Source organism: Podarcis tiliguerta (assembly GCF_965153285.1).
Source record: "Podarcis tiliguerta genome assembly, chromosome: 10".
Lineage (NCBI taxonomy): Eukaryota > Metazoa > Chordata > Lepidosauria > Squamata > Lacertidae > Podarcis > Podarcis tiliguerta.
This window is the reverse complement of record NC_139543.1, coordinates 43451946-43471050: the sequence shown is the minus strand read 5'-3', so window position 1 is coordinate 43471050 and position 19105 is coordinate 43451946. Positions and strand designations below refer to the sequence as shown.

General features: G+C 44.6%; 2 protein-coding genes and 1 long non-coding RNA gene across 3 annotated transcripts in view; 2 read left to right on the top strand and 1 right to left on the bottom strand.

The window, feature by feature from the left end:
- The window catches only part of SREBF2 (sterol regulatory element binding transcription factor 2), a 34943-nt gene extending 28717 nt beyond the window's left edge, over positions 1 to 6226 (top strand). The window contains exons 17-19 of the mRNA XM_083400384.1: positions 935 to 1120; positions 1849 to 1960; positions 2659 to 6226. Coding sequence (XP_083256510.1) covers positions 935 to 1120; positions 1849 to 1960; positions 2659 to 2879 — 519 coding nt within the window. The 3' untranslated portion in view covers positions 2880 to 6226. The remainder of the gene's footprint in view (positions 1 to 934; positions 1121 to 1848; positions 1961 to 2658) is intronic.
- A 3108-nt stretch (positions 6227 to 9334) lies between these two features.
- LOC310658474 lies at positions 9335 to 11652 on the top strand. Its single transcript, XR_014502341.1, has 2 exons — positions 9335 to 9722; positions 10149 to 11652. It is a non-coding gene; the product is annotated as an uncharacterized lncRNA (long non-coding RNA).
- Positions 11653 to 14575: 2923 nt separating this feature from the next.
- Positions 14576 to 19105, bottom strand: part of SHISA8 (shisa family member 8) — a 28347-nt gene continuing 23817 nt past the window's right edge. Inside the window, exons 3-4 of the mRNA XM_083400390.1 lie at positions 18047 to 18196; positions 14576 to 15735 (exon numbers count right to left, since the gene is read on the bottom strand). Of these exons, the coding sequence (XP_083256516.1) occupies positions 15362 to 15735; positions 18047 to 18196 (524 nt within the window). The 3' untranslated portion in view covers positions 14576 to 15361. The remainder of the gene's footprint in view (positions 15736 to 18046; positions 18197 to 19105) is intronic.

Here is a 19105-nt window from a genome sequence, read left to right as displayed (position 1 = left end):
TCCATAGATGGTGGCAGGGCTGTGGGAGATAGCTGAATAAGGTACTAATCATCTCCCAGAAGTCGTTTGAGCCTTAGGCTCATTCATCTGTCACCACTCTCCGAAAGGTCTTAAGGCCAGAGATCATATCAGTCATGGTGGCTAAAATAAAAATGAATGTACACCCCCACTGCCCATCTTTTGGACAGTCTTCTGTCAGTGGATCTTCAGTTCCACATTAAAACAGTGTGGAGGTCTCAGTATTTCTTCATTTGGCTTAATCTTTCATCTTTTGGTGGTAGGTAGAATTCACATAAAACATACAGGAAACAAAAAACAAATAAAGCATTTATATGGTTAACCAATTTTTGTTAGGTAATTCTTGGAATATTCACTGTGATGGATGCTGTGGGAACAATGATTTGTGCTGGGAGCCCACTGCACCCTGATTTTGTGTTGACATGTTTTCAGAACACAGTTATAGGTGCTGATTTTGGCCTACAAAGGGGCACAGGATACTTCAGGGGTAGCCAGCCCTTTACCTTCCACATGTTATTGGACCACTGCTCCCATCAGCCTCAGCAGCATTGCTCTTGGTCAAGTATGATGGGAATTGTGGTCTAACAACATCTGAAGGGTACCACATTGGCTACCTTTGGATAACCTGGTTGCTTCCTCCATGTTATCTTGTGGTCATGTCCTTTGATGATAATATTTGGACAACAAAAAATTCAGAATGCTCATGCTGGATCACTTTTTGAGAAGAAAGGGAATTTGGCCAGAGAGCTGTCAGTTGATACCATCTCATCTTTAAGATAAAAACACTATGTATCATTCTGCTAGTATTTTTAGATGTGTGTGAGAAGCTTTTGTCCCTCTGAAGGCTGCTGCATCCAGCTGATGATGCTGGAATGTCTTGATACTCCTGTCACTGAATGGGTCTGTCTCCTTGCAGATGATCCAGCTGCTAGCTTGCGACCTACTGCTGTCCCTCCGCACCACTCTGTGGCAGAAACAGATGAACTCCAGCCAGGCCTTGGGAGAGGCCTACCATGCTTCCGCTTCTGAGCTGACAGGATTCCAGCGCGACCTCGGCAGCCTGAGAAAACTGGCCCATAGTTTCAGACCTGCTTATCGAAAGGTAAGATCCTGCCACTTGTAATGAGTGAGGAGATGATGACCTGTCCTTTGCATGCTGTTATAAGCCAAAGGGGCAAATGGTCCACGAACTAGGCCAGGACTGGTTTTGCTTTGAATTTCCAGCAGTGTGTTTGCAGTGGTGGCTTCCTGCTGGATATGTCCTTACTGTTGTAGACTTTGCCCTTAAGTAGCATTCATTGGGTGTGGGTGGGTGTTGCGGTTTCCCCTGGATTTAAACTAATGTGACACTTCCTGAATGTTCTAAACTCTATGTAAATTATCTCAATAATCCTTAAAACAGCCATTCCTATTATCCACATGTCACCCATGTGAGCTGTGAGGATGAGAGAATACAGGGTTGCCTAATGCCAGGTAGCTTTTATGGTGGCTGCGAGATTTGAACTGGGGATTTCTAGCCTGGCAGGCTTATTCACTGCTCTCCACTGGTTTGTACGCACAAACAGCACAGATGGTTCTGTGGTAGAGTGTGGACCACTGCTGGTCAGAAATAGTTGGGTAGCCTGCCCCTCTTTTAAAGGGCACATTCCCTGTACACTCTTGCTCAGCAGAAAGGAGTTAGGGAAGGAAAAGTGGCTGAGAGGATTAGCACCAGAAGGTGCAAGCTTATCTGATAAAGGCGCATGTCCAAATCTACAGCACCACAAGATGATGGAAGGTTGCTAAAATGTAGACGCTACCCATTGTCTTCTGCTTTCCCCCTCCTTCCAGGTCTTCCTGCACGAGGCCACCGTGCGTTTGATGGCAGGGGCCAGTCCCACACGCACTCATCAGCTGCTGGAGCACAGTCTCAGGCGTCGGACACCCCAGAGTACCAAGCAAGGTCAGGAAGCTCTTGTGCCCTTTCTTGTCCATCTCTGCCCTGAGCTGGGTCACCACCATCCCTCCCTGCACTATCTATCTATAAAATACTCACAAGCGATGCCAAACCGTATGCGACAAATGCCACAGTTAGCTTAGCCCCCTGGTGTGCAGTTCTAGAGACCTTTGGAACTCTAATTAACCTGAAACGGTGGCAAACGTGGTTTTGCTGTGATGAGGAATTGCCCAGAATTGGGAGGGAGAGGGGAAACGTCCCCCCCCCCTTCGGTGAGCTGCTTTTTTCTTCGTAAATTGTAGGATCCAAGCCAGAGTGTTTAAAATGTTTTAAGAAGCGGTGGCACAAAGATGTTTGCTAGCTGACATCTGAGGCTGCTAATTTGAGCAAAAGAAAGGCCTGTCAGGGAGAGGGTGGGCCTCGCCCACCTGTGCAAGTGTCATCTCTGTTACCAGGACAAGGCTGCTAAGTCTGGGCTGCCGGCCAGGTCTCAGCTTGGGGCATCCGAGCCTCTAGAATAAATTACTGCCTAGAGTTTCTGTGGGAGTTGGTTGACTGCTTCTTGCACTCTGTTGGGTAGCACCCATTGTGAAGCAATCTTTTGCTCACCCCAGTGTAGTCTTAAACAAATTGACTCCCGTGGTGCACTTACTGCCCCCACAAGCGTGGCCTTCCTTGTGATGCCTCTTTTTCCCCATATCTAGGTGAACTGGACGCCCTTCCTGGGCAGAGAGAGAGAGCTACAGCAATTCTCTTAGCCTGCCGCCACCTTCCCCTCTCCTTCCTGTCGTCCCCGGGCCAGCGAGCCGTCCTGCTGGCGGAAGCAGCCCGCACACTGGAGAAAGTTGGAGACAAGCGTTCCTGCAATGATTGTCAGCAGATGATTGTGAAGCTGAGTGGCGGCACAGCAATTGCAGCTTCCTAACCATGGAGGATTGCAGCCTCGTCGCTCATTGAACGGGATTCTTGCCCCTTCCTACCCCCCTCTTCTTCCTCCCTCCCCTCCTCCCTTTTTGAACACTGTTCCAGGTTAGGACCATGAAAGTTGTGATATACTAGCCAGGGTAGGGTCTTCTTGTAAACCAGCTTTTGTTGCTGGTATATGCCTTCTAGTACAAAGGGTGCCCACACTGGAGCCAGAGAGTGTTTGCATTTTCGCACACTGACAGAAGAATTTGCAATAGTGAGGGTGGGTTCGGAAAGGTTGGTCCCCCACCTCTTTACAAAACAATCTATCTTTTGAGGAGGGGTTTTCTAGAAAGTAAGAAAAGCTGCCCTCAGCCCTTTTCCTGGCATCTGCGGTGGCCCTTGATCTGCACATCAGGTGCCATATGCTTTTGGCAGGCCCAGAGAGGCGATCTGGCTCCTTGGTCCTCAATGGGTTGCAGAGAAGCTTTTCTATAGATTCTGCATTCTCTGAGAGCCTTTGGAGGTTCTCCTAAGGAAGGGTATCACAGTTTTTAATGCAATTTGGGGTTTTTTATAGCATTTTATGGCTTTATAAGCACTATGGACAACATCTAGGTTTCTCTTCCGTCTTCTGTGTCCTCCCTTCCACCTCTTACACATGTATCTGCCTCCTGGCAGCTGATGGAGCCATACTGTCGTTAACTTTGGAGTTGTATTTCCATGCCCTAAAAGAGGGGACAAGGATGGACCTAGTGGTGAACCAGAAGCAGATTTAAGCTTGTGATTCAAAAAGCATGCATAGACAAAACACTGCTCTTTTTTTTAAAAAAAAATTCCTGCAGGACCCCCACTCCTCCCCAAAATCTGGATTAGGGAGGGGGTTGAGCATTACTCTTAGAAATTTGTTGCTGCTGTTTTTTTTGGGGGGGGGACACCCCAAGACAAACTACAGCTTGGGGAAGATTTTCAGCAGGAAAAATAGCACAGAGAGGAAAGGTTAAAACCCCCCCTGATCAGCGCTCCTACTGTTGCTTTTGTAAATAAAGAGACACCGTAAGTCTAAGTGCATTTTTTGAATCACATGCTTCAAGTCAGCATTGAGTTTTACCTTAACAAAAAAGCAAACTAGGGGCTGAATTCATTGTTCTCTGTCCACTAGTGCGAGAACAGAGCTTAAAGGTTTGGGCCACAAAGAAATCCAATGCAACAGTTGTGCTAGCCGAAGCTTGTTGTGCAACAATTTTAGGCAATGCATTTGTGCTTTTTTGCACAAAAGTGTTCTGCCAGTGCAACAAGTTTACCGCTAAGTGACTTTAACTTTGCACTACGTTGGATACAACCCTAGGAATCCTTTTTTCTGATGTTTGATTTCTTTGGTAGCTGCATCTATATGAGTATGTTCAGGATAACAGTCTTAGGACTTGTCCACACTACCAACAGCTGTCTCCTTTGGAGAAGCTTTGACGGTCAAACAGGTTATAAAATGGTTATAAAATGGTTTACACAGGTTATAAGATGTAGTTCTAGAACTTGGAGAAAGAGGAGTGGCTGCAACTAGGCCTCCTTGTTGGAAGCGTAGGTTCTAAGAAAAGAGATTTTATATTTCATAGAGCTCAGAGTCTCACAAATCACTTTTGCCTTCTCCCTTTGCCTATGCACCATCTCTGTTCTTGCTTAGCCTCTCTTACTTCATCTTTCAAATCTGTCCAAATCAAACACACAAGCACCAAACAAATGAATTTGGGGCCACATAATTCTTTGGGGAGGCCCATACAACTGTACATTGCAGTGGTTCTTGCAGTTAGTGTGCCTTCCATGCATAACAGCTGAACACTGCTGCAGAACTAAGACCCGCCATTAAAAAAAGAAAAGAATTTCCACCTTAAGCCTCTCATTGACAATTTTCAATTCAAATGAAGCTCTGTGTGTCCCAAAACACATGAAATCCTGGGGGAGGGGCTTTCAAAACACTGAAACAATTACATAATTAAAGGAACGTGGTCTGAATCGCACAGATAAGAGATGCATATCACATTGATATCAGATTTTTAAAACTTTCCATAGAGTAAACCAAAAGGCGATCCCACAATAAAGCTTTGGCTAACTTTGGTTATTTTGAAGACCAATTCTCAATCTTCCTGAATATATTGGAACTAACAAAGAGGTGTAATTTCATGAACATTCCAAATTTCCCGTTGGTATACGTGAGTGGATGTGTTTGAAAGGTTGCACTTGCGAAAGGTATCAAAATACACAGTGGAAGTGAACCTTGGAAGTTGCTTTGCCAGGACTAGTTCGTAGGGGTGTAGGGCATTTAGCTCCATATCTCACATCACATGGATTATCTTGGTTGTTTATCTTACAAACATGGGTAGCAACCGTAGTCTATACTCGTGCCTTGGATTCAGCACTGCAGATCCATGGGCAGTTGTTTAAATAAGGCAGGCTGGAAGCCGAAGACCATTCTGTTCTCTTAAGGGTGCTTCCCGACAGCCGTTTTCCCAGTGATGGTAGCGACAAAACAGAAAGGGTAACAAACTACCTCAACGAAAAGGTACATTCTAGCAGGATGCCTGGGGTGTTTGGTGCTACCATCGCTGGTTTCCTTCCACAGTTGTTCTGCCACTCACACAGATTGTTCCAGTCTGCTTGGAGTTAGCAGCCATCCATCTGGGATTAACACAAGGGCCTGCGTGAATTGTGAGTGTTCAGCGAAGTGATTTAGCATGCCCGACGCTCAGAAAGAAACCTTTCCCATCTAGAAGCTCTCATAGCAAATAATTCTGCGCAGTTAAGTTTTGAAGTGTCTGGATTAGTTGATGTGCATCAGAATGCCATCTCCTATTGACACGGTGTACCGCAGGACATTTCACAGTTCTATGGATTTGAGGCTGTGAAAGCCATTTATACTGTCAAGCAGGAGAGAATACTATGGCTTAGAATGGGCATTGCAGTTGAGGGTAAAAGCCTCATGTTGTACAGCAGGAAGAGGCATTGAGGGTGGTACTGCTAGCTTGTGGAATTATGCTTGTGTAGATGGGACCTCCACAAGGGAATCGCCCTATCTTTCCATGTACTTCAACCATTTTTTTTAAAGAAGACACCTCATTTATTTATGGGTTTGTTGTCACCCAGGCTATCTCTATATTATTTTTGTGTATATAATGTAACTTTTTTGTGCTTTTATATATGATGTGAAAAGTGTATTTATCCCAATGAAATTAGGAATAAGGATTCTTTGCTATAAGAAAACGTAGCTGGCAATGATGTGAGTGGGTGAGCGTTTCTGGTATATGTCCTGATTGTGACCCTCTCCTGGGGTTCATTGCGCGACTTGTCTAATAAAAATCAAATTGTACGCAATGTATGATACTTGAAAGAAGCTTCATTAAGAAGAGTGCATTTTGTTGGGTGGGGGTGTATGAAAAATGTTTAAAACATTCTCCTGCAAAGTGTGCTTGCACACCAGTGGTAGTACAATAATAAAAACGGATAATGGTAGTGGCTAAATAGGATTGTCAGAATGCTGCAGTGTTCAGTGGCCTAATTGAATTGATTAGGTTTTGTTAAGGTTACATCACCAGCGTTTCCTCTGTCACACAAGGTCCATAAATATAAGCTACAGTAATTCACAAGGAGTGCAGAACAGATCAGAGCATGCTGTTAAGCATTAGGATTAATCTGCCAATCTTCCCAGCAATCTGAAGGACTTGGAACAGAAAACCTACACTGATGATACATATGCCACAGGTTTGAAAGAACTATGAGGAAGGGTGTATATAATCGATAACATATCTCTTTTAGGGAGAATCCACAGTCTAACAATATTTGAAGGCCACAGATTCCACATCTAGATAGACTTGAATCCTGTAAATCTTTCCTATTACTTTAGCTTTCTCATTGCTGGCTCATATTTCTGTTAATGTTATTGTGTTTGAGACCAAGTTCTAGTTTTCTTGACATGGATAGTGGAATTTGGGGCTATCCCTGGGCTTGCTGAATATAGCCTGGAAGCTAAGAAGAAGCCTTTTCTCCTCTTGGTGCCCTTCTGCGACATGTCCAGGAGGTAGGTGGCTCCCTGTCATAAGAGCCTGTTGCACCTCAACATCGCTGAAGAGACAAATCAACAGGCGAGTCCAAATTTCTGCACTCAACAGCAGAGACAGGCTGTTTGGCCTTTTATTTTTCTATTGCCAGCAGAGGGCAGAAGTAACTTAGTAAAGGAGTAATTTTAACAACTCTGCTGACCCTTATTTCAGCATTCTGGAGTCCTTGGAAGTAGGTAGGTTGGGTTTTCATAACACCTCCATTTGAATATGTGCCACTAATTTGTAGTCTGAAAATCCTCCTGTATGGAATATAGAACTCTACTTTGTGCAGGCTTGCATTTCTGCACAGATTACAACCCTGGCTGCAGTTTCTATTTTTCATTTTCTTCCATCTCCTGGTACAGTGGTACCTCAGGTTACATACACTTCAGGTTACATACGCTTCAGGTTAGACACTCCGCTAACCCAGAAATAGTGCTTCAGGATAAGAACAGAAATCGTGCTCCGGCGGTGCGGTGGCAGCAGGAGGCCCCATTAGCTAAAGTGGTGCTTCAGGTTAAGAACAGTCTCAGGTTAAGAATGGACCTCCGGAATGAAGTAAGTACTTAGTCCGAGGTACCACTGTACTCTCTTTCTTCCATTCCCCATATATATATATGCATTTTTATCCTTCATCAATATGTTCTTTGGATGGATTAATGAAAACACAAAGGCATACCCAGGATATGTGTGTTCTCCACAAAAGGTTCTGGAGTGAAATACACTTTGAACTGTCCTGCCTCTCCACCTCTCTTTTTTTCCTACCTTTCCACACACCTCCCTAAAAGCAAAAGCAGATTGGCAGAGACTCACACTGTTTGGCAGACCTGTTTCGGTTCAGCTATTAAAGATTAATCCTGTGGGATTTCCAACGTAAGATTTTAAAACGAGGCCATTGTGCTCTGGGCAGTAGCAGTCTTCCTGCTTTCTCTTCTCATGGTGCCAGTGTTTTATGTGAAGGCAGGAATTGTTTTGCTCCTTCCGAGTCTCGGAAAGTGGCAACAAAGGGAGCACTTCTGAGGAACAAAGTGGAACAAGGAACGGATACTGCTTTTAAGGCAACCTCTGCTGCTACTGATGCTAAGTGTGTGTGTGTGTGGGGGGGGTGAGCAAGGAAATGAAGATCAGAGCTGTGCCAGTGGAGTGATGTGTCAGTACATCTGACTTATCTGGGCAGTGCCTGGCAGTACTAGATTAAAAGATACGAGGAACTTGCTACAATATGTCTTCGGGACTCTGATTGAAAATTTGTTAAGAAGCTACTATTTTCTCAAGCCAAATTGCTTTCACTTGCCTTAGCTCCTCCGTAAGCTGGGTCCAAGAAATTCTCTTTTCACAAATGTGGCAGGAAGTTTTCCACGTTTGCCTTAGCAGCAGAAGGCAGACATTGCCGCCCCTGCCAGGCACTGGAAACCTCTGTGTGAGGCGTGTGAGTGAACCTTCCAGCCGAGGTGTATAAAATTATGTGGGGAAGGTGTAGGGTGGTCCGTCTCATAACATCATGCCAGAATCCAATAAAGCACTGAATATTGGGAGATTCAGGAAAGACGAAAGGTGGTGCTTCTTCCCACAATGCCTACTTAAACTATGGGTATTGACTTCTGACTCTACAATTCTATGATTCTATGAACAAGGGGCAGAAGCTGTACACTTCATGAGGGAAAGAAGATCCAGTCATGTCTGCCAACTTGGATGGTTTTAAAGAGGGTTTAGACAAATTCATGGGATTGTCATTGGAGACCTATGTGGTGCTCGCCACAGTCTACATTTAAAGCACATTGTTTCCATGAAAGAATCCTGGGAACTGTAGCTTGTTAAGGGTGCTGAGAGAAGTGTGGCTCTGAGGAGTAAACTACACCTCCCAGGATTCTGTGGGGCAAGCCATTCGCTTAAGTGGTGTGGATGTGATGGTCAGGTTCATTGGGCTCATGATTGCTCTTCTGGGCAGGGTTTCTGATGGGATTGTTCCCAACGTGAACAAGCCAGGGATTGAACATGGAACCTTCTGCATGAAAAACATGTACAGTGGTACCTCGGGTCACATACACTTCAGGTTACATATACTTCAGGTTACCGTACATACGCTTCAGGTTACAGACTCCGCTAACCCAGAAATAGTACCTCGGGTTAAGAACCTTGCTTCAGGATGAGAACAGAAATTGTGTGACAGCGGCACGGCAGCAGTGGGAGGCCCCATTAGCTAAAGTGGTGCTTCAGATTAAGAACATTTTCAGGTTAAGAATGGACCTCCGGAATGAATTAAGTACATAACCAGAGGTACCACTGTACTCCGCTACTGAGATCAGAACAGAACTCAGTCAGTTATACTCAGCTGGTGGAGGCAACCCCCCTTTTTTTTTGTTTCTGAAGCACTGCTGGGGCAGGTTAGCAGGAATCACTTTTCTTGATGGGCACAACACCTCAAGTTTTCCTTGCACAAAACATCCTATGTCCTTGAGCGATCCCTAGGCTGACGCAACATTTTACTTCCATCTTGAACAGGAAGACTGGATAAGCGGGGAAGGGACAACTCAAGTTAATATTAAACTGGCTGAAGCCGTACTCCCCTCCCCCCCTTGGCTACCATCTCCCCAACTATTTGCCCAACAGTCTGTAAAGAGCTTGCTGGCAAGAGTGATTAAAATGGATCAAGATGCCTTCTAGCTGTGTGTGCTCCATTTGTTACAAGTCACCACAGAACAGACTTTCGAAGAAGCTGACAAATGGTCCAGGCTATCAAAGCAGAACCCCAAAATGAGACCTCTCAGTTGGTGAGCAGGCCTAGTATCATCCAGTTGATGGTGCTGGCAGCATTTCACATATTTTGCTTCATCTGTGCCCTGGTTCGGGGTAGTACCCTCTTTTGAAACCCATCTGGTTCCGTCTGAAGACTGCATTGCAGAATCATTTGCAAATAAACTTAACTCCTGGCAAGGGGGAAATGGGTGAATGGGAGTGGGTAGCAATCTATGCTATAGGTGAAAAGCTAAGGCATTCAGTTGCAAAACTGGATAGGTAGAAGCACATGTGATTTAGTGGCAAATAATGTTATTTATTTGGAACTTATAGCTTGCCTTTTATCATAAGAGTTTGCCATCCATGGTGACTAACAATAAACAAGATGAAATAAGAATTAATGTGATTGTGACCTGTTGCCAACTCATATTTATTTTATTTTTAAATATTTGTACTTACAGTTCGCCTTTCACTGAACTGTCTCAGGGATGGCTGTCCACTTGGTCACTGAATATCCCCATTGAAGCCTCAATAGATGACATTCCCTCACCATTTGCACTGGTCTTCCCCGCGGTGCTGTTCTTGCCAGGTCTTGCCAGGATAATGTGGACAAAGAGTTTTGGAATCTGCTAAAGCATACATATTTATTCGTAGGTCATTGTGTGTCCTTCACCTCTTGTTGGGTGATGTGAATCATATTACAATGTGCCTTCAAAGAGAGTTCTATGAAAGCAGCCTCAAAAGAGCTTGAAATGTGAGGAACGAAATACAGCGTGTTTTGTATATGCCAAGAACGGCATTTTGCCAAGCTCCATTCATGTTGGGACACCTGGTGTTTTATTATATAAATTTCCATAGCCCTGATTTGAATAAAAGCAAAGTTTTTCAAAATGTATGTGCCTATCTATCAAAAATGAAAATGCCAATTCCTCTGAGGAGAGGAGGCTTCATGAACACATAGGTCCTCAGACACGCATATACCCAGACAATGAGATCTCCTACGAAATTTTATTATTTAATGAAGGACAAAAAAGTACAGACCAAATGCACTTAGGGTTCCTTAGGCATGTGCATTCCATGTTCTCGTCAGGCCTACACCTCTTTCACCTGCATAATCCCCAGCCTAATAAATTTATGCCTGAACACAGTTGTTATAGCAGGAACCCAATAAAGGTGCCAACCATATTTCCAGAAGGGCAGCCATCTTTGTTTGCTGCAGTCCAAAACAATGAGGCGTTCTTGTAGCATCTTAAAGATTAAACAGTTTATTGTGGCATTTGCTTTCCTGGTACTAGAATTCCCTTCAGATTTCTCAAGCCCAAATGAAACAAAAGCAAGATTTTATAGAACAGATGTGCTTATCTATCTAAAATAAATCTGGCCAATTCCTGACACAACTGAAGTGTGAGGGGAGTAGGCTAATCCAAGAAAGCAAAGACTTAAAGACTTAGACTTTTAAGGTGTTTAAAGGAAATGAACTGCTCTGTTGTATTGTACAATAATACAAAATCTTGATTTGAGGATTAGGAGGTTAACTTGTTAAGCCTAAACTGTCCAGTGATCCAACTGGAAGGAAAATAATCATTGAGAATATGGTGCTTTGCTGTTGGGAAGAAGACCCAGTACTTTTTTGAGGTTTTGTGGATTGGCATGAGCAGGAATTAATGTAGCTCTAGGCTGTATCTGCCAGTGACATGCTTTGAGAGTTAGATCAAGGTGGCATCTGAGAATGGAAGAATAAATAACATATAGTCAGCCCGGAGGCTGTATGCAGGACTATCACACAATTTTGTAATCTTAGGGCCTATATCAAGATAGGAAAAGTAGATTTGTATTTAATCTTTTGTTTATTTGGTCTTCTGTTCCAAGTGGGAGGCAAGCTGTGTATGCTGTTCCTATGTTAAATCTTTTTTCTAAGTATGTACATTAAAAAAATAAAATTAAACTGTTAATCTAAATTCATAATGCTTTGTAGTCACAATTCTTTTCACCACTTCATGCTTAAGCCTAGTTCCACAATGCTTTGAAGTGTCCTTGAGGGCATTTTAGGCTGTTTGGTGAGAGACAACCAGGGTAAAAAAAATTATTTCACCTGGTGGCAGTGGAAAGAAGCAACACGTGCAATTACTTCACTGGATACAATCTCCTGTGAAAGGTCCAGAGGGAAATCATAGAACTGTAGAGTTGGAAAGGATCCCAGGGGTCATTTAATCCAACCCTTGCACAGCTAAAGAATCCCTGGCAGATGACCATCTAACCTCTTTTTAAAAACCAGTGAAGAAGAGTCCACCACCTTCTGAGGGAGCCAGTTCCACTTTAGAACAGCTCTTACTGTCAGAAAGTTCTTCCTAATGTTTAGTCGGAAACTCCTTTCTTGCCATTTGAATCCATTGGCTCAGGTCCTATCCTCTAAAATACTTCAGCTGTCTCTGCAGATGAATGCTGGTCCCACATCCTCTCTTGCCCCATAATTGCACCACCCACAATCCTTCAGATTAGGTAAAGAGCTTGCTCTGTGATCCAGCCACCGCCACCACTTCTGCAGGTTAAATTATTTGACGAAAGGTTCCCCAGGGCCTTGCTGCCATGCACTCCCGAAAGAGAACTTGCTGATTTCCTGGATGTGATCCATTCATTCCCCCAACAAAGCCACACGCTGTGTGAACCTGGCTTTGTTAATTCCAGTGCCATTATCTATGCACTTGTAAGGTTGTGTTTTGTTTGGAAACAAGAGTGGGGATGCGTGATGATAAATTTCTGTGTTGGGCAATCTCCTGCTGCGAGGGTTGAAGCGAGAAGCCTAGCAACAGCGGAGCCTGTTTGTTATGGGAGCATCAGGAACGGCATCAGGCTGTGCAGAACAGAGAACAAGGAGTGGCCCAGTTCAAATTCACAACCTGGTGCTTCCCCCAGTTTGCCTCTGAAATAAGCACCCTCCTGGTTGCTTCTGTGGTAGCACCATATGAAAAGTCAGCATTTGTATATGCCAGCCTCCCCCAACCTTGCACCCTCCAGATGTCCTGGACAACATCTCCCTTTGCTGGCTGTGGGTTGTCATCCAAAACAGCTGGAGGAGGCCAGCTTGGGAACCGTGAACAGCTAGGGCTAGGTTTGTACCAAAAAAAGGGAGATTTTGGTCCATTGTGAGAGAAGATGCACCAGAGGTTGACTCCAATTCCAGTCACACCAAGCAGAGGAACATGTTGTGTCCAGTCTTTGTTGGATCAAAGCATCATAAGCTGCATTTGCACATAACAACAAGTCAGACTTATTGTAGTTTATTAATGAATGAACAATATGCCGGTGCACGCTCTCTAATCTCTCCCACTTTGCTTTTCCCTTTGTGTGAGTTGGGGTAGACAAGCCAGGAAGATTTGGCTTCCCAGTTTCTTTGAATTGGGAATTGTGGCTTGTTCAATGAATCAATCAATTCTTTATTGCTGCCCAAAGACCCGAAAAACAAAATTCAGTGCATATAAAATACATTAAAAAGTACACAGACTACTTGGACAAATCATTAAGACTATGCTTTTTTCAGACTTTCGTCTAATACAAATTTATCTCTGATCCTGACCACCTCAGACAGAAATTTGACAATGGCCAAAGTCAGACTGGGAATTTTAATGTCTTGTAGGAACTTGGCATAGAATTGCCAGGTTTTCCAGGTAGATTTGCCATTAGTGGATTAATAAAATATTGTTGGACCTGCTTATATATTCTACAGGGCAGGAGAATGTGCTTCAGGCATTCTTCCTGGTTAGTACAAGGACATAATCATGTGAAATAAGGGACACCAGCAAATCTACCTCGGAACATTTCAGAGGGAAACACATTAAGTCTGGCCTTAGTAAAAAGTCTACCATAATTGGTGACTGGCAAATTCTTTAAATATTCAACTGTGTAAAATGACCTGACATACTGTATACTCACAGCAGTTGGTGAGCAGGATGAGAATGAGGGGGCCCACAGATCACAGAAGGCAAAATCCCACAGTCCTTGTTTTACTGATTTTAGGGCAGTGTCATAACCTATATGTAAGAGAAGGTCTGAAGACAAACCAATTGAAGCAGCTTTTTTTGGGCAATGAGCTTGGACCAACAGTTTAAGTACTCATCCTGAGATAAATGAAGGAGTAACCCTGTGCCCAATTTAAAGACTCTGAACTTACGCCAATATTTGAAGCCTGACCACCAGGCCCTAGTCACCCAGTTTCTAACAGTATGACTGAATTTGGAACACAAGCTCCTTAACAAGACATGATTGCCAGATGATTTGTTGTTGGCTTGCTGGCTATGACTTATTAGGGAGCAACACATTGCAATCCCTAGTTTGGGTGTAATAGGAAGCCAAGGTTTCCTGGCTTGTTTGTTCCCCTTGCGCTGGAGAGGAGCAAAGAGGGAGAGAGAAATGGTGGCACAGCAAACAGTGGTTTGATAGAGAAGGACAACATGCTGCTTGCTGACTGTAAACCATGACAAATCAGAAAGTCTGGCTTATTTTATGAGTCTATACACATACTTCCTACTCAGTGTTGTGAAATGAAAGCCATCTCCTGCTATTGTGGTGAACCACCAACTCCAGTCACACTGGTTCCTTTTTGGTTTGCTAGATCAAACCTTAAATAAGAAAGCTGATTTTCCAACCTATGGCTGACATTTCTACAAGGCTCCATGGGTGCACAAGTCACACTCTCCCCTGACAATAATCACACTCTTCCACACTCTTCACAGCACGGTTCTTCCCATACCTTCATGACAGGCAGCACTACCCTTTCTCAGAGTTTGGTGGGAAATATCCCCTAGAAAGCAATGCCCCCTCCTCTTTTTCAACCCCCTGTTAAGGATCCACAATAGTGACTCTCTGACGAGTGGCAGGCAAAAAAAGTGTCAGCAGTATATAGGTTTTATATGCGACAAGAAGTATTAACAAATGGCCTTAAACCGAAAGGTTTGATAGAGAAGGACAAGAATCAAGCGAAGAACAAAGGGAACTGTGTAAAAATTTCTTCCAGCCCTTGGCAGTTCCCTTTTTGAACAGTTTATTACTGCTTTCATTGTTGTATTCCCATTTATTTTTATTTTTTGCATTTGTTTAATCACCGGGAAAGGCAGAAAAGGAATGTTATATTGGGCAAATGTTCAAACACAATGTTCTGGTTAATTATTGCAGCACTTTGTCTTGTCCTTTGACTTGGCCTTTCTTGGCGAGGGGAAAAGAATGATATACTTTATTTACCATCCCGCCAACTTTCCCTTTGATGCATCTCCATGCAGAACGGTAGTGGAGTCCTCAGGTTTCCGGTGGATGCTGACCATTCTGGGATGTGCGATGTGATGAAGACGTGAGCTACAAACAAGAGTCGTGCATCGAAGTGTGGAGCGACATGCATGCCGGTTTCACCACGCATGCTGGCCGAGTTCTGTCAGGATGCAGAAAACAGAGGGCCACAGCAAATGGGCAAGTTCTGTTAGGAGCCGCAGACGATCCCTCAGCACCGGTGGCCAAGCTTCCTTCCTAATTCCCTCGCTCTCTCACAGAACCTAGCAGTGCCAGCCGAGAGGAGGGAGCCGCTCTGCCAAGTCAACACTAGGTGCTCCAGCTTGACAAGGCAGGCAGCACCTGACAGGCTGCTTGAATATTTCAAAGGGAGGGGAGATTGAGGAGGAGGTCTGCTCTAGACAGTGACTTCCGTCTTGCTGTTGGTGGAGAAGGGCCGCTGCTGCTGGGCATAGTGGGTGGGCGTCTGGCTGAAGACCTCGGGGAGCTTCTCGATGCTGAACTGGCGCTTGGTGGTGTAGGCCTGCCGTCGAAGGTCGGGGTGGTTGGGATCCCACCCTGGTTTGAAGGCCGGGCTGCCTGCCAGTGTGTGGGCACTGGCTTTCATCACTTTGGCCTTCTGTCCTGGTGTTGCCAGGCCAATCAGAGCACAGCCATCCTGAAAGGGAGAAATGTCTTTCTGGTGTAGCGTCAAGGGAGGGAAGGACAGCGTGGCTGATGGCGGCATGTCCACCACAGGAAACCGCTTGTAGAATTCCTCAGGAGCACTTTCTGGAAGGGAATATATGGAACAGAGCAGAAAACGAAGGGCAAAACGTTCTTAAGGTTGTGATGGCTCTCCTGACAGCTCTGTAACCATCTATCCATCCTGCTTGTGAGTATCACTAGAGGGTTAGGGATGTTAAATGTTAACTAATTCCACCTGTACATAAGCAGAAGGTTAATGTCAGGTCTGCTGAAAGATTTAGACACACGCAGTCTTGTGTTTGTGTATCAGGCTAAGTTAAACCACACATTAATGCTGGATTGTTCAGGTGCTCAGCTAAGCCATGGTTTGGCTTGGCAAGTTGTCTGAACCCAGGTTTGTGGTTTAGCTCCCCTGAACAAGCCACAAGCTGTGAACCATAGGACAGACCTTGGTTACAACTTGTGGTTAGTCTAGAGACGGCTGAAGCCCAGATTCAAAGGATATGCTAAGCCAACCCATGGCATAGCACAGCAGCAGAATGAACAAGGAGGAGCAAAGCAGTCACCACCTCCTCTCCTAGAGCTCAGAGGTTTGTGTAAAGCAATGGTTTGGCTTAACATGACAGGCAAGCCAAGCCATGGTCAACAAAAGGGTAGATTTCAACAATTTAGATAAGAATGATACAAAGTCTAATATATAATTACATCAAAGAGCAAACATGCAGGCATTTTGATATTGGCAGGAAAAGCCACCATTGTTTTGAGCACCTGTGAGTACAGCTAGATAGGCTTTGGCTTTCTGCATAGGCCTTTATTTAAAACAACTTTGTTTGTGGTTACCATAACAAGGAGGCCTTCTTGAATAGGTTAAAAGCTGAAGACATGGCTGGGAGTGATTTGAGGTGCTCACCCCTTCTCTATGTCACAGGCTGGTCCATGGAGGCTCTCCAGATGTTGCCTGTTGGTAGGATCCATCGCCATGCCTTAATCCAGCCTTTGCCAACCTGGTGTCCCCCAAATGTTTTGAACTACAGCTCCCATCCACCCCTAGCATTACACAGCTACGCTGACTGAAGCTGCTGTAACCAAAACACCTGGAGGGCACCATGCCGTCAAAGGCTGTCTTAAGGCCTTAAAACTCTTCCAAAGTGTGAGGAATAATAATTGCATAAAGGGGTGATTAATATTTGTTAAAGGGCAACTAATCCACGTTAAATTATTTTTGTCATCAGCTCTTAGTCATCTGCTCTGTATTCAACACCCCCACTGTAGTTGGGCCATGAGACTCACTCTGTTTGCCCTCAGCTCATGACTTATTCATCTCTCCAAAACAGCTCCCTTTTCTGTCTTAGCTCATGTTTTTCTTCCCCTGCAACCACTTTCCTTTCTTTCCCACCTCATTCAATCCAACTCTGGCATTAGTGAAATCCAGCATTTACTACTAGCGATGGGCGAATCTGTGAATTTTGGTTTCTCTCAGTTTCTCGTGTTTCACTTCTCCACATCAGTTTGCATATATATTTTTAAAAAACCAACAACAACCAAAGTCCTCATTAATATGCATCAGCATTTACATATGAACTGCTAATATGAACGTTTTCATATGCAATTTTGCCGAAACACATTTTTTACAACACAATTTCACATAATGAAATGCATAATTTTATCCACTAATATATGCTTTTTATGCACATGTCCCCCTAGTATATGAACTTTCGTCACATTGCATGTCTGAAAAACTGCACTGCAAAATTGGTAAAAGCATGAGTTTCAAAAGGTGGCAGCATTCCAGTTCATGTGTTGTTTTGGAAGTGGAATGAGGTTTATCTTTAAATGCGACCTGAATCCAGTTTCTCCCCATTCTCCAGCTACTACCCAGCAAAATGGAAGGCCAGCAACATGGTGGGGAAAACTTGGTCCAGCCCAATGGTCCCACTTCCTTGTGGACCTTACAACCTGCCCCCCGCTTCATACATGTCAGAGGCCATCTCACTTCTGCACAGAAGGCTACATTCTGTCAGAGATTCCTAGGCAAACCCCATGCAAACATCTCTCCATCAAGGCAAGCGAGAGAGATTGCAACAGTTCAAGAACACATTGCAGCTAGGCAAAAACACCTGAGGAGGGTGTGAAGCACACCTAGGGCAGGGGCATGGTCTGGACTATGGGCAGATGGAAAAGCTTGACCCATGTTTTGGCTCCCAGGCCTGAGGTTCCCCACCCCTAGTCAACAAAGACACAATGATGATGTCACCCCCCACACAGCAATGGGCAGATAGGCATGAGTACATGGAGATATAGCATACCACACTGGGGCAACCAGCTCTCACAGCCTTCCTCCAGCAAATGCCAGCCTTACTTTGCCCGGCAGGAGACGCAGTGCCGCAATACCTACCTACAGCCTTGAGAGTTGCGTACTTGGCATAGTCGGGCGCTTGGTGTGGCAGCGTGCTTGCCATTTGCAGACGGTTGTTGTGTGAATGCGACAGCCCAATCTGTGAGACGCTGGAGGGGTTAACCACAGCGTTGTTCAAGTGGTTCTTGTCTGGAAGCAGAAGGAGGTGGCAAGGTAAGGCTTCAGCACAATCCGCTCAGTGTCCTAGGCCCTCCCAAGCGCGAGTAGAATTGCAAATTCTGTTTCCCAAGAAAGTGGACCTCGTGACAGGCAGAGAGATAGTGAGGTACAGCGGACAGACATCTGGAGCAGTTGATGGAGAAGGACAAAGACCTACAACCCACCTCCAGTGCCAGGACACCACCTAGAAATTGCACCGCAGGAGGTTGGAGTAGATGACCCTTAGGGTCCCTTCAAACTCTACAATTCAACAGATGAATTCTTTTAAAAACGCCTCAAATATGTGACAAGAAAAGATGTAAACCCTAGTGGCTGGATGAAGTTGTCTGACTAGGTCTGTGTGAATGAATTGGCATTAGTAGCTATATGGCAAGGGATGTTGAAGGCAAAGCTCTGTTAGGAAGAGAAACAGCTCTCTCCGCCTCTTTCTTTCTTTGGCTGGGTTTCTACCTTTACCATTCTTCTGACAGGCAGAAATTCAGCAGGTGGGGAGGATGTGAGTCATTGGAATTAATGTGCATCACTAACTTAGATCCATAAATTTCACTGGGTCTACTCTATGAGTATGACCAGCATTGGAAACAACCCATTGCAATGGATTGGTTTGTGGTCATTTCATTCTGCACCAGGTAAAGTATTTTTTAGCCCCCCAATCTCCCCCCCCGACTTGTCCCAAAGGTGGCAACCTAGGCTAGGGACTTCCCTGGAAACCTAGCGGGGAAGCAAGATCTGTTGGAAGGGTTAGTGCTGTGAACCCCTCCATCTTATGCTTAGGTTGTATACATGTGTAAATAAAACTATATATGCTAAAGACGCCACAGTCTCCATTGACCTCCAATCCAAGGAAACTGAACCCTGGTGAGCACAGGAATCTCTGAA